This window comes from Oratosquilla oratoria, chromosome 4, assembly GCF_046742065.1.
Source record: "Oratosquilla oratoria isolate Oo_2021 chromosome 4, ASM4674206v1, whole genome shotgun sequence".
Lineage (NCBI taxonomy): Eukaryota > Metazoa > Arthropoda > Malacostraca > Stomatopoda > Squillidae > Oratosquilla > Oratosquilla oratoria.
Window position 1 is genome coordinate 77,142,369 of NC_134780.1, and position 15,000 is coordinate 77,157,368.

Consider the following 15,000-nt stretch of genomic DNA (forward strand, 5'->3'; position numbering starts at 1 on the left):
GCCATATTGGGAAAGTTCAGGATGAGGTTGTGGACGGGAAGGAGGGAGTGTGCTTTGGGAGACAATGATGAGAAAGTGACCTTCGTAAAAATGAATAAAATAAATGAATAGATAAAAATCAAGAATGAAATATGTCAAAGAAGCCAGGTAAATTTAAGGAAAAAGTAGAAATGAAGAAAACTGATCAACTTGGGAAGTTTTGTACACGAAAGACGAGGGAATCGTTGTCCCAAAACAAGGAATCGACATCGACCATAAGAACACTGAGATTCTTCAAATTCAGTAGAATCCTGCAGAACTTTTAACAAAACTGGCAATCATAAAAACGCGCACGCACACGCACTCACACACAGATACCCACACCCACACACATACACATGTACCGAAGGTTTCAATGTGTGTATATATACACAAAGTAGTGTATATATACACAAAGTAGTTTATGATATAATTTGAATGTATTTCTATTCATACTCGTACATATATGAGCGATCTTGACATATACACACACACCAATATACTTTTCCATTATAAAACATACCAATGTTTTCCGAAAAAAATTCAGCTAAGTTACAACAGGCATTATACAAATCACATAAACCGTCAAAAGAATCATAAGACTGAAATTCACTAATCTACATCAATAAAATCGCACTTAATTTCTATCACCTTGCAGCCCCACTAAACACTGTAAGCAACACTAACTAGAACAACACTAAGCTAAGCTTGTTCTAACCAATGAAACCAAACTTAGTGCCCCAACGAAGCTTAGCAAGCGGAAGGAGAGGGTCAGTGCCTCTGGGTGCCAAAAAACTGTGGAAGCTTCAAGGCACAAGAGACCATCTGAGTGCACGTGCACTTAAATGGTCTTGAGGGAAAGCCACGAAAGAGGTTGAAATATTTGTGTCACATTTGGGGGAGGGGGGGGAGATAAAACAATCCGCAGATATACTAACTAGAATATATATATATATATATATACATTGTGTATGTATTTTCAATAACGGCTAGGGAGGAGGGGGGGTTACACAAAATACAAGTCAGAAAGGGCCACCACCAAACAAAACGAGAGACTGAGAGAGATATAGATAAATAGAAAATGAGAGAGAGAGAGAGAGAGAGAGAGAGAGAGAGAGAGAGAGAGAGAGAGAGAGAGAGAGAGAGAGAGAGAGAGAGAGAGAGAGAGAGAGAGAGAGAGAGAGGGGGAGGGAGAGAGAGATAGGGAGAGAGAAGGAGAGATAAGAGAGAGAGAGAGAGAGAGAGAGAGAGAGAGAGAGAGAGAGAGAGAGAAAGAGAGAGAAAGGAGAGATAGGATATATAGAGAAAGAGAGAAGGAGAGATAGGAGATATAGGGAAAGATAAAGAGATATATAGAGAGAAGAGGGACAAAGAGAAAGAAAGAAAGAGAGAGAGAGAGAGAGAGAGAGAGAGGGAGAGAGAGAGAGAGAGAGGCAGCAGAGAATCGTAGTAGGGAAGCTCGCAGGTTTGAGTCTGGAAGCGGAGTCTAGAGAGGCGGCGGCGGATTTGCAGCGGTTGAAGCAGCGGGGGGGGAGGGGGAGGGGAGAGGGAGGAGGAGGAGGAGGAGGAGGAGGAGGAGGAGGAAGAGGAGGAGGAGGGAGAGAAGGAGGAGGAGGAAGAGGAGGAGGGAGGGAGGAGGACGCTGCTGAAGTGGAGGCGAGCCACGTACCGAGAATGCGGGCAGGTTCAAGTGAGAGTGAGCACGGAGTAGACGACCCAAATGTAGGAAGGGCTTGGGTGCGAAAAAGAGCATAAATGGTTAAGTGGCATGAGCAGTGAAGTGGCTGGTGAGTGGTATGATGATGAGACACTGCAGCTCTATGACTACTTAAAATAATTGGGGATGATTTGTCGAGTTAATGAGGAAAAAAATAATTGAGTGGTATGGTGATGAGACACTGCAGCTCTATGACTACTTAAAATAATTGGGGATGATTTGTCGAGTTAATGAGGAAAAAAATAATTGAGTGGTATGATGATGAGACACTGCAGCTCTATGACTACTTAAAATAATTAGGGATGATTTGTCGAATTAATGAGGAAAAAAATAATTGAGTGGTATGGTGATGAGACACTGCAGCTCTATGACTACTTATAATAATTGGGGATGATTTGTCGAGTTAATGAGGAAAAAAATTCGTATGTGGCATGTATGGAATGAAGTTGACATTGCGGGGTTGGCATGAGATGTGAAATGTGTTGTGGCATGACCTGTGGCGTGGAACATGTTTATGCGTGAGATGTAACTTCTGTTCGACCTTGAGATCTTGTGGAATGACTAAATGATTATTTGTGGTATGGCAATTGGTCATTGAGCTGGGGCATGATAACGAAGTATGCATATAAAATGCATATCTGACGCAGTGGAATGCTAAAGATTTTTTTCACGAATGAAACATATTGACAAAAAAAATGCCCGTTTTTAATATAAGTCCGTTAAAAAATCGTTAAATCCGTTATTTTTTTTAATTTAAAAAATCCGTTAAAATACGTTATTTGAAATCATCAGCCTGTTCTCATTACCGACGGAGAGACATAGCCTAGCCTACTTTAAAAACATGACAAAACTTTTTTTTTGGCCTACAGCAAAACACAAGAACTACTCTTTAACATAAGTTGTATCTGCGTGAGGTCAATGTCATTGTGGTTGTGTTCAGCTCCTTGGGTGATTTACTTATTAATCTATTTCATCTATTCATTTTGTTTCCAAGTGGATGATTGTGAGCGTCAGTGTTATCATAAGTTGCATCTGCATGAGGTCAATGCCATTGTGGTTGTGTTCAGCTCCTTTGGTGATCTACTTATTAATCTATTTCATCTATTCATTTTGTTTCCGAGTGGATGATTGTTTGTGAGCGTCAGTGTTATCATGGGCGTTGCTAAGCTACCTAACTATCAGCAAAGAAAATGGATGACAGGATGAAGACATGAATGAATAAATAATGAACATATTAACAAAAATCTAATTGTCAAGAAAAGTGCTAAAAAACATTTAATTACTAATATCATTAGAAAAGCAAAAGACTAATAAAGAAACAATATCAATTACGCTAAGTTCTTAACACAGTGCAGCAACAGACAGAAATATAAGGAATATATATTCATACTTATAGAAATTATATATATATAAACTGGTGAAAAAAATCACTGAGTAAACTGTGAACAAAAATGATGATAAATGTAGATGGATGTACCTAAGAGGTAAAAATAATGGGATATTTCACACAAAAATAATAATGCAACACCCATAATACAAAAATCGACCTGCATGCCTAAGAAAAAAAAAATCATCACTGCAATTAGGAATAAAGGTCACCATTTATACTTATTCAACATATAAAAATATACACCAGTATGTACACTTGCATATTTGCATACATGCACACATATACTTTTTTCTATGCTGTAACTGTAATATATATATATATATATATATATATATTTTTTTTTTTTCTTCTTTTTTTTTTTTTTTTTGACACGCGTAAAGACATGCCTGTCTCCATGGCTGTGACACCCATACGGACCAGAGTCACGCAGTATCATTTTATGATTATTGACTTTTACTCTCCCTCTTTTCTACTATTCCTTCACTATGTCTCTCCTTGACCATCGCCATAACTCTACCTCTTGCGCATACCAATGTCCCGTAGGATAGAAGCACTGGTTATCACAGACGAAACCCTCGTAAAACTGAAGTAAGAAAAGGATTCAATCATTGTAGAAGTTTCATATTAAATTCCACGCTACAAAGTCCTTCTGTAAGGGCCACCGTCCTAGCCTCCTGATAGGGAGGGAGTTTGTGACGTTAAACCACATCACTATCATCATCAAATGCTACATGACTACAGAACACTAAATAAATTTGTTACCTAATTGATGAAATTACAAAATAAACATGCAAGTGAATGCACAGACAAACAAATGAATAATTCACGCAGTAACGTTCTATTTATCTGTATTTATTCACTTATCTATTTATTCGTTTTGTATTTTAATCATTAGATAACAGATTGTGTTCTGTAACCTAGAAATGTGCTGAAGCCCTAATCATATTATGTTAAATTCCCGGTTGACTTCCAATGCCCGCAACTGTGCACGTTTTGGTTTCTGAAATCTCCGAACAGAGAGACATAAACCATCATTACCAGAGGCAAAAGACCGCGAATGCATTGTTGGGAGGTTTGAGGGGAGGAAGAAGGGGTAGGGAGGGGTAGGGGGGAGTTTAATTAAACATCAGAGTGGGTACATTAGCAATAGGATTAAGGTTCACCATTATTGCACGCATTCTGCCATCAGGACGCTTGAAACACGTTTGCTAAATGTGAACAGGAATTTAGATTCGAAACGAACATACACGCACGCACACGCCCACGCAAACCCACGCACGAGGACTGACCGATACAAGAACAGGGCCATTCCATCCATTGTCCGCACAATAAACTCATTATGAATTTTAGACTAAGCATATCACTCTTATAATTACTATATTACTCATAAAAGTGCTCAATTGTATTATTGTCAGTGTATCACTGCTATCTCAATAAACCTATTATTATTATTTCATTATTATTATTATTATTACGAAGACGCGCACACAAGCCATTGCATATTAACGGTGGAAAATGCAGTTCAAAAGAGACAGATAAAATAATTGTGGTGATGTTATTGGAAAAAAGACATAACGGTGGGTAACGTGGGAATAGAAGAAGGAAAGACGGAAACTAATAAACAAGAAAACAGAATTTGAGAATAATAAAACAGACATTGCTGTAGTGTATAACCCCACAAGGTCACAAAACAAGGGCGATCATCAAGTGATGTTGATAAAGATGGCCACTCATTTAAAGAAGTTAATATAAGATGATAACGAGGTACCGGTGGGTGATTTCAATTGTGGGGAGGTGAATGGGAAGCAAGATGACGTAGAGAATGAAGGGAAATGTAACTTAAAAAACGAAAGTAATGTAATGTCACAGACGATCAAAGAAACGGCAATAATTAGAGATGACACAACAGTTTGGAATGGGATGGGATGGGAAAGGACAAGGGAGAGGGAACGGGAATTGGAATAGGATGGAGGAAAGGGAGAGAGAACAGGATGGGGAAAGAGAGGGGTAAAGGAGAGGGAAATGGGCAAGGGAATTGTAGGGAAAGAGGGGAAGAAGGATAGGGGAAACGGGAGAGGGAAAGGGATGAGGGGGAATGAGGAGGGGGATTTGAGAGACAAAGTGGGTGCTACAAAAGTTACGTAACAAGCAACAAGTTCGCCGGAAATGATTCCCCCCCTCCCCCCCTCCCCCCTCCCCCGCCTCCCCTGGGACCCAAACCGAGACTCCATAAATCTAATCCCCAACGCCGTCTCACCTAATCCCACAATCCTACCGCCACTCCTATCCCTCCTGTCCACAGTGAACACAGGAATAACAATGAAGATTGGAAAAAGAGTTTTCACTTGATTTGCCCTCTCAATTAAACGAAATGTTTCCATTATCGTTGTTATGTTCTCATCAACCGATTCCACGGCGTTGAATGACTGGAAACCCGGAGCCCTACAGGAGCTGGCAACGGTCGCACTGGGAAGATCAGTCACCGATTGTTAGTTCTCCACATGTGAAACGATGGAAGGCTGATTGAGATAGATCTTGAGGCCCATTCCGAGGACCAACGACCAGCCCTTCGGGGCTGGTCCTCCATATAGAGGTGACGGGGTTGATAGGTTTCGTAAATGGGCAAGAGGGAGATGAGTCTCTCCGATGTCCATCTCACAAGATCACCACAAGTGGATACCCATCACTGGTTCTATGCTTTCACCATTTTGTACACAATCATCACTATTGTCACCGCCCCATGACTAACATATGCTACTAATATCACCACCACCACCACCTTCTCGCCCCTGACCAGCCAGCCACGACGACGACGACTTCGACGACGAAGACGACTTCGACGAGACCCACCAGTTCCTTCCACGCCTTTAATCCCATATGGTCAGATCACCCCTCCCACCGTAGTAGCTCTCTCCGGGGCTTAACACAAAGACCAACACCAGCAGGTTGATGGGCCAAGAAGATGGAAACCGGACGCGAAGAAAGAAAAAGAGAGAGAAAAAAAAAAGCGGGGGGGGGGGGGGAAACAGGGATAGGAGGGGGGTGGGAGAGGGGGAAGGATGAGGAATGGGAGGGGGAGGGGGATGAAAGGGCGTCAGCCTTTATGGATCAAAGAGGTCTGATGTGTGTGTGCGTGTCTGTGTGTGTGTGTGTGTGTGTGTGTGTGTGTGTGTGTGTGTGTGTGTGTGTGTGTGTGTGTGTGTGTGTGTGTGTGTGTGTGTGTGACAGAGAGAGATAAAAGAAAGAGATAAAGATTGATAAAAAAGATAAAGAGAGAGAGACAGACAGAGCGAGAGAAAGAGAGACAGATAAAGAGAGATAGAGAGAAAGAGTCTTAGACCATTTGCAGAAGTCGTGATTATCTTCTAGAGCAGTGGTTCTTAACCAGTGGGGAATTCCCCACTGGTGGGGAATGGCGGAGTTGCCAAGTGGGGAATTTACCGGTCGGACAGAAGAACCAGTCTTTTTTTTTTTAATCGATGTGTTTTTGTTTCTTTTTGTTTGTTTCTGGTGTCTTCTTGTTGTCACCGATGCTGTGGTGGGAAATGGAGAGTTGGCTCACTAAAAAGTGGGGAATTGGAGAAAAAAGGTTAAGAACCCCTGTTCTAGAGAGCCCATTTTGACAATATATATATATATATATATATATATATATATATATATATATATATATACATATATATATATATGTGTGTGTGTGTGTGTGTGTGTGTGTGTGTGTGTGTGTGTGTGTGTGTGTGTGTGTGTGTGTGTGTGTGTGTGTGTGTGTGTGTACAACACTGAATGGGTCCCAGTGATTAGAGATACATTTTAACAACCACAATGCACTTTAATTCTAAGCCATCAACATCGGGAGACCCAATGGAGGCCGACATGCAGAAATTGAAATGCGGTACTGCCAAGGACTCGAACTCAGCAATCACATGACAAGTGCCGTAGTAACTTACCAACTACGCTATCAAAAGAGATATAAGTTGAGCGCAACTTTTCTTATATATTTGTATGCTTGAGTTATATATACATACATGATTTTTTTCATGCATGTGTATATAACTCGAGCATACAAATACATAAGAAAAGTTGCTCTCAACTTATATCTATCTTGATAGCATAGTTGGTAAGTTACTACGGCACTTGTCATGTGATTGCTGAGTTCGAGTCCTTGGCAGTACCGCATTTCAATTTCTGCATGTTGGCCTCCATTCGGTCTCCCGATGTTGATGGCTTAGAATTAAAGTGTATTGTGGTTAATATATATATATATATATATATATATATATATATATGATGGTGTTATTATACAGTACCAGCATTAACACTGCCACTCCTACTAACACCACTCAACCAGCACCAGCCACTCACCATTCACCGCACGTTCCTCTCCCACCTCCCTCCCTCCCTCCTTCCCTCCCGGCATTCTCCCCACCCCCGTTCCCCCCACCCTCCCCAATCAAATCGAAAATTGAGTGTTGAAGGACAAGATCAACCAAAGCTGTCGGGATAAAAAAAAAAAAAAAAAAAAAAAAAAAAAAAAAAAAAAAAAAAAAAAAAAAAAAAAAAAAAAAAAAAAAAAAAAAAAAAAAAAAAAAAAAAAAAGGGAATTCCCTCCTGATTAATTGGGGCTAATGACCTTTTCCTCGACAAAGGCCCACAGCATCCTTTTTCCTTCTCCCACGTTCCTCTTCCTCCCCCCACCCCGGTGGAGGGTGGGTGGGAGAGTAGAGGGACAACGCTCGCTTTCGACCACGGGAAAGACAAAAAGACGTGTCGTACTTCGTCGGCAATAACCAGCGCTTCTATCCTTGGGAGAGATGCTTAAAAGGAGAAAGCAAAGGGGACGGAGGCATAGTATACAAGGTATGAGTAATAAATATATATATATATATATATATATATATATATATATATATATATATATATATATTTTTTTTTTTTTTTTTTTTTTTTTTTTTTTTTTTTTTGAGGGGAGATTTTTCCATTCACTCTGGCTCGTATGGGCGTCGCCAAAGTCCTTCCATTTCGGACGGCATCACACTGAGGTAGTCAATATCCCCACACGGGGTACATAAGCGATTAAAGAGAGAGAGAGAGAAAGAGAGAGAGAGAGAGAGAGAGAGAGAGAGAGAGAGAGAGAGAGAGAGAGAGAGAGAGAGAGAGAGAGAGGGAGATAGGAGGAGATAGGAGGAGAGAGAAGGAGAGAGAGGGAGATAGGAGGAGAGAGAAGGAGAGAGAGAAAGGGAGATAGGAGGAGATAGAGGGTAGAGAGAGAGTAGAAAGAGAGAGAGAGAGAGAGAGAGAGAGAGAGAGAGAGAAAGAGAGAGAGAGAGAGAGAGAGAGAGAGAGAGAGAGAGAGAGTAGAGTACAGAGAGTAGAGAGAGAAAGAGAGAGAGAGATAGGGAGAGAGAAAGGGAGATAGGAGGAGATAGGGGAGAGAGAAAAAGAGAGAGAGATAGGAGGAGATAGGAGAGAGAAAGGGAGATAGGAGATAGAGAGTAGATAGATAGATAGATAGATAGATAGAGAGAGAGGGGGAGGGGGAGTAAGGGAGAGAGAGGAGGGAGGGAGAGAGGGAGAGAGAGAGTAATATTCTCTCTAAACGCGAGCCTACACTGAGTCACAGATGTTGCCAAGATCCACAACTGTGCATCCACTCAACAACCTTTGCCCACCCTTAAATTGGTGGAGTGCACTCCTTCCCCAAGATGGTGACCCCAGCGCTGGAAATAAAGGAGCAAATGAATGACAATGCCCCCCACCCCCCTCCCATCTCCTCCTCTTCCCCCTCCTCCTCCTCCTCCTCCACCAAACCAACACACAAACAAAGTCTTACCGAATCCCCGTTCACTTGCCCTGTTTGGCCTCCTCCTCCTCCTCCTCCTCCTCCTCCACTCCCTCCACTGCCACCACCACCTCCTCCTCCTCCTCCTCCTACTACTGGATTTCCTCCACCTCCTCCTCCTCCTCCTCCTTCCCAAGGCTGAGGTGCTTCTTCGCAGCCGAGGGCGGCCAGGGGCTCGTGGATGATGCGGTATTGATGCTGAAGCCAAGACTCCTTACATCGGAGTTCGTTGAGTTCTCGCCTAAGGACATCGCTGGCTCGCTTCAACACAGGCAGCCTGTGGAAGGAACAGGAGACGAGTCACTGGACTGCGTGGCGACATGACGTCATCGTCGCGTCACACGGGACGACATGACGTCATCAAGACCGAATGCGACATGACGTCATCCAAAAGGCGGCAGTGTGCGATGTGACGTCATCACCGCCGGGTGTGATATGACGTCATCCCCGGCGTGTGGATGACGTCATCGCCGACGGGTAGATGACGTCACCATCGCTGTATAGGCTGCTTGTATAATTAAGATATTAATGACAGTTTTTGTTGAACAACTCAATTCAAACCAAATACAAGGGAATACAGAACAAAAACATAAGAAAGAATATGCATACAAATAAGGCAATACTACGCAATAAAGTAATAGAAAGAAATGACTTGCATTAAAAAAAACAAAAAAAAATCACTTCGAAGTCCACCAAAATCTGACTTCGAGTGGAGGAGCACCTACCTGAAGGCGATGTTACTGTCCTGCAGCGCGTTGTTCCGAATGTTGACCACCTCCGTCTCGTGCTGGTTCAGCAGGTTCTGTTTCTCGCGGAGCTCCGTCGTCACCTCCCTCAGGCGGTTCTCGAGGTCGGTAAGTCGGAGCCGCAAGGAATCGACCGTGAGGGAGTCGACGGCGAGCTGACCGGCCTGCAAGGACCCGACGCCCTCCCCGAGCAGGTCGCTGCAAAACTCGAACTGGACTGGGTCAGGAGGCGAGCCCCTACGGAAGCAAGAGCATCCAACGCTGATTAGAACGACAGTAAACATAAACAACAAACAAACAAACATATAGATAAATAGATAAATCCAAAAGGACACACGACAGTAAAGGAATTATTAGATAAATGAATACGGAATTTAATATATCAATAAACATATCTTGCAATGTATATATATATACATATATACACATATGTATATATATACATATATATATATATATATATATATATATATATATATATATATATATGGTATTGGTTGCATGTTATTGTGGGGTTAAAAAGCTGCTCAGTAGCATTCAGTATATAATTTAGAAGTTTAGGTTATGGGGCGCCCCTACGGACCAGAGCCCCACATCATTTTGTCTGTGGTGAAGGAAATCTCTATCCATAGAGAAATAATGACACTTTATTCTGAAATCCTTAAGTATATGGAAATAAAAAACCGATCGTTTTACGTTGATATGGTGATTAGAATAAAAATTAATCACCTTATCAATGAAAAAAGATCAGTTTCTATTTCCATGTACTTGAGAGCTTACAGGATTTCAGATTCCGATATTTTTAAGACGGAATTTGCACTATCCGGAATACTGGAGAAAAGTTCAAATATCCCACTCATATTCTTAATCAATCACACAATACTGCCAAGAAACGTTTTTACAAAGCACACAATCAAGAACAAGAAAACCATAAACAACTTAATACACTTGTTCTTCCTTTTCATGAAAGCTTTCTTAGTATTGTCAACTTACTCAAGAAATTGGATATCAAAGTAGCTTTTAAATATGACCACATCATTAAGGAAACATTATTTAAGAACAACCCGCCTAACAACAACGATGTTGTTTATAAAATGCCATGGCAAGACTGTAACAAATTATTGGACAAACTGGGAAAAAACTTGGAAACAAGGACTTCCCAACATAAATATAGTGTGAGATCTGCCCAGGGAAATCATGCGTTATTTCAACACAAAACATTATACAACCATCACACTGATTGGTCCGAGGCAACAATTTTAGCCAAAGGAAAGAATCTACATGAGGAAATGTAATAGAATCTTGCTTAATATCAGGCACTTTGATTAGAGTATAAACTTAAGCTATGGACATTTTGAATGTGATAAATTGGTAATCCAAATGGTGACCAAGATGTTTCCGCCAGATTGATCGATATGTGTTGGTCAGGTCCATGGAGGTAAGGTCACCCCTCTGCATTGTATTGTCTTCCACCTCCCCTCGTGCAGTTGCTACCTGATATTTATATCTAAACACCACTCTGTATCTTTTTCATTTAGTCTGAAGATGTAGATAAGAGGGAGGGTGGAGGGGTGTGGAGTGCATTCAGGGATGGAATGGGTGGGAATGATTTTATACCTTTTAATTTTTGGCTATCTCCCTTGTAAGGGGGAAAAAGCCTTGGTATATGTATGTATGCTGAAGATGTAATATACGAAAGTACTTACTGTCTACAAGTTTCCCTTCTCCTGTGGTTATTTTGCATATATATACATATACATACATACATATATATACATATATATATATACATATATATATATATATATTCATATATATTTATCTATATATACATATATATATATACAGTATATATGTGTATATATATATATATATGTATAATATAATATATATATATAAGACTGAAGGTGGAAGAAGCAGACGAGGAGTAATGGGAGAATTTCTCCCATTACTCCTCGTCTGCTTCTTCCACCTTCAGTCTTATTTGTCATAATATAGAGAGATAGAGATACAGAAGAGTCTGCACGTACTTGTTGGTCTCCGTGAAGGCGGTATATTCTGTCGCGGGCGAGATCCTGGCCACGGCGGCGGTGACGACCGCCTGGAGCTGCGAGTAGCCGCCCTGCGTCATGTCTGTGAGCTCCAGCACCTCGGTCAGGATGCCGTGCCTGTGCGGGAACAGAATCCGAATTAGGCTCCTTTAGATCAAACGACACGGTCAGTCAGGTTCCGCCCACTGTCGATGACGTAAGGGACAACAAATAACGTGATTGGTTGTCGTAATTCTTGTGGATAATTGCGGTTTTTCTTTGCTCTGTGTGGTCAGGAATGGTTGGAGTCCTTATTGATTGTTCTGGTTAAAGTTGATTAGTTGATATATTGAAGAAATCAATTATTTTCTTAGGGAACACTTTAGTATAGATTTTAACGGTATAGTTAGAAAACTCCAAATATACTTATGTAAGCACGCAATTCTTAGTTTCTATTTTCATTTTTATATTATTGACTTATTTATCTAACTTATTTATTTTCATTGGATGAGGAGGAGGGGGGTCGCTTTGTAAATGAAACGGCCCTGCGTGGATGTGCTGTGCCTTCCTGCATTGCATCTGACCCAGAGCAGTAGGCAGGATACAGGGATGACCCATCATCCACGAGGAGCTAAGATGAGAGTGGGAGAGGGTGGTACATGGGAGTGGGTATGTACCTTGACTGGCTACCCCTCCCTTATAAGAGGGAAACCTTTAGTGATAGAATTGATTTATAAATATTATTTATCTATTTATATTTTTTTGCAATCTCACTTCGTTGTGGACCAAAAGGTCTCTTGTCTGTATCTATAATCATTATAACTTATTGTGACTCAAGTCTTGAACGCTGAACATATCTGCTAAGAAATTGCAATGCATGATTGATGTTGAGCACAATAATCTGCTTCGTTTGATAAGAATTAAAAGAAATACTGTCAACAGTTTCAATCAGGCAAAAGTAATGAGCAAGACAGATTTTTCTATTTTTTCTATTATTTTCTTACTTACTTATTCATTTATTTATTTTACCAAACGCACCATTTCGAAATCATGTCCTCTTGCACGGTCTGCTGGTACTCCAGAAGCCCGGGAAGGAGAACGGTCCTGAAGTCTCTCTCGTAGTCGGCGGCTTCACACAACAGGAGGACGTAGTCGTTGTGTACCTGGTGTAGTTTCCGGCAAGACTTCTGGTAACGCTCCTTCAGGTCCTCCAGTTTCCTTCCCGGTTTCCCTGCAAGAAAATTCGAGAAAATGAAAAAGTCACTTTTGTTGTCTGCAAGAAATTTCGAATAAAACCTGTTCCCGGTTTCCCTGCAAGGAAATTCGAGAAAATGAAAAAAGTCACTTCGGTTCTCTGCAAGAAATTTCGAATAAAATCCCTTCCCGGGTTCCCTGCAAGAAAATTCGAGAAAATGAAAAAGTCACTTTTGTTGTCTGCAAGAAATTTCGAATAAAATCCCTTCCCGGGTTCCCTGCAAGAAAATTCGAGAAAATGAAAAAGTCACTTTTGTTGTCTGCAAGAAATTTCGAATAAAATCCCTTCCCGGTTTCCCTGCAAGAAAATTCGAGAAAATGAAAAAGTCACTTCGGTTCTCTGCAAGAAATTTCGAATAAAATCCCTTCCCGGCTTCCCTGCAAGGAAATTCGAGAAAATGAAAAAGTCACTTCGGTTCTCTGCAAGAAATTTCGAATAAAATCCCTTCCGTTCTCTGCAAGGAAATTCGAGAAAATGAAGAAGTCACTTCGGTTCTCTGCAAGAAATTTCGAATAAAGTCCTTTCCGTTCTCTGCAAGAAAATTTGAAAAAAGTCCTTTCGGTTCTCTGTGAGAAATTTGAAAAATAAAAGTCGTTTTCATTCCGTGCAAGAAATTTATTGAAAAGAAAATTTACTTCGGATATCTACTTTTTAAGAGGCTTCGGTTCTCTGCAAGAAAGAAAAATTAAGTCCTTTCCATTCTTTGTGAAAAATTTTGAAACAACTTTGCTCTCTGCAAGAAATTTTGAAAAAAATAAGCCTCTTCCGCTCTCCGCAAGAAATCCTGAAAAAAAAAATCCCTCTGATCTCTGCAAAAAAAAAAAGGAAAAGTCTCTTCGGCTCTCCGCAAGAAATCCTAAAAAAAATCCCTCTGATCTCTGCAAGAAATTTTGAAAAAAAAAAAATAATAATAATAAATAAAAAAAAATTATCAAGTGGAGGCGGTCAATGAACTCTTCTGCGAGGAATTTCAAAATATTGAGAAAGAAGAGAAAGAGGAGAAAGAGGAGAAAGAGGAAGAGGAAGAAGAGGAAGAAGAAAAAGTAAGTGAAAAAATGAAAAAAAGAGGAACAGGAAGAGGAAGAAGACAAAGAAAATCAAGTGTAAGAGGAGGAAGACGAGAAAGATGAAGAGGAAGAAGTAGAAGAAAATCGAGTGAAGACAGGGTATCCACTTGATGGTGGAGATGGAGATGGAGATGGAGATGGTGGAGTTGGTGATGGTATTGGTGACTGGTGTTCGTGGTTCCTAATGCTGATGAGTATTGGCGGTGATAGTACAGTAGTGGTGTAAGTGGGCGTGGTGATGTGTTAATGGTGATAGTAGTGGTTTAAGTGGTAGTGGTATTAGTAGCGGTGTTAGTGACTGCGGTGGTATTAATGTGGTAGTAATGGTGGTGGTAGTAGTAATGGCTTAAGTTTTAGTGATCGTAGCAGTGATGGTATAGTGGTGTTAGTAGTAATAGTGTAAGTTCTAGTGGTCGTAGTAGTGATGGTATAGTGTTGGTAGTAGTAGTGTAAGTGAGAGTGATGTTGGTAGTGGTAGTGACGGTGTTAGTAACGGTGATAGTATTGGTAATAGTCCATGGTGACGATGACGACACTGATGGTGATGATGGTGAAAATGCTGTTGGGAGTGATGGTGTCAATAACACACAGGACCGAAGCGTCCAACAAGAACAAGAACAAGAACAAGAACAGTTTCTTCAGCGACCCTACACACACACTAAGAACAGATGAGTTCTGAGAAATAAATCATTAAGTTGTTGAAAATATGGAAGCCCTCTTCTCTCCTCTCTCGATAAATCCTCCTCGTTTATCATTTCCTCTTCCTTGGCCTCCTTACTCCTTCTCATCCTCTTACCTTCCTCCTTCTCCTCCTACTCCTCCTTCCTTCTTCTCCTCTTCCTCGCTTCCTCCTCCCTTTCTCCTCCCTTTCCCTCACTTCCTCCTCACTATTCATCCTGCTCCTCCTCCTCCTCTTTTCCCCATTCCCCTTCTCCTCC

The 15,000-nt window shown here is 41.0% G+C and overlaps 1 protein-coding gene across 6 annotated transcripts in view; it reads right to left on the reverse strand.

The window, feature by feature from the left end:
- The window catches only part of FER (tyrosine-protein kinase Fer), a 92,804-nt gene that overhangs the window by 17,990 nt on the left and 59,814 nt on the right, over positions 1-15,000 (reverse strand). For 4 of the 6 annotated variants that reach the window (XM_076184421.1, XM_076184420.1, XM_076184419.1 and 1 more), the window contains exons 5-9: positions 12,779-12,971; positions 11,741-11,878; positions 9,690-9,947; positions 8,956-9,241; positions 1,688-1,750 (exon numbers count right to left, since the gene is read on the reverse strand). In XM_076184421.1, the coding sequence (XP_076040536.1) occupies positions 1,688-1,750; positions 8,956-9,241; positions 9,690-9,947; positions 11,741-11,878; positions 12,779-12,971 (938 nt within the window). The remainder of the gene's footprint in view (positions 1-1,687; positions 1,751-8,955; positions 9,242-9,689; positions 9,948-11,740; positions 11,879-12,778; positions 12,972-15,000) is intronic. The other 2 variants (XM_076184422.1, XM_076184423.1) reach the window with 1 other exon arrangement.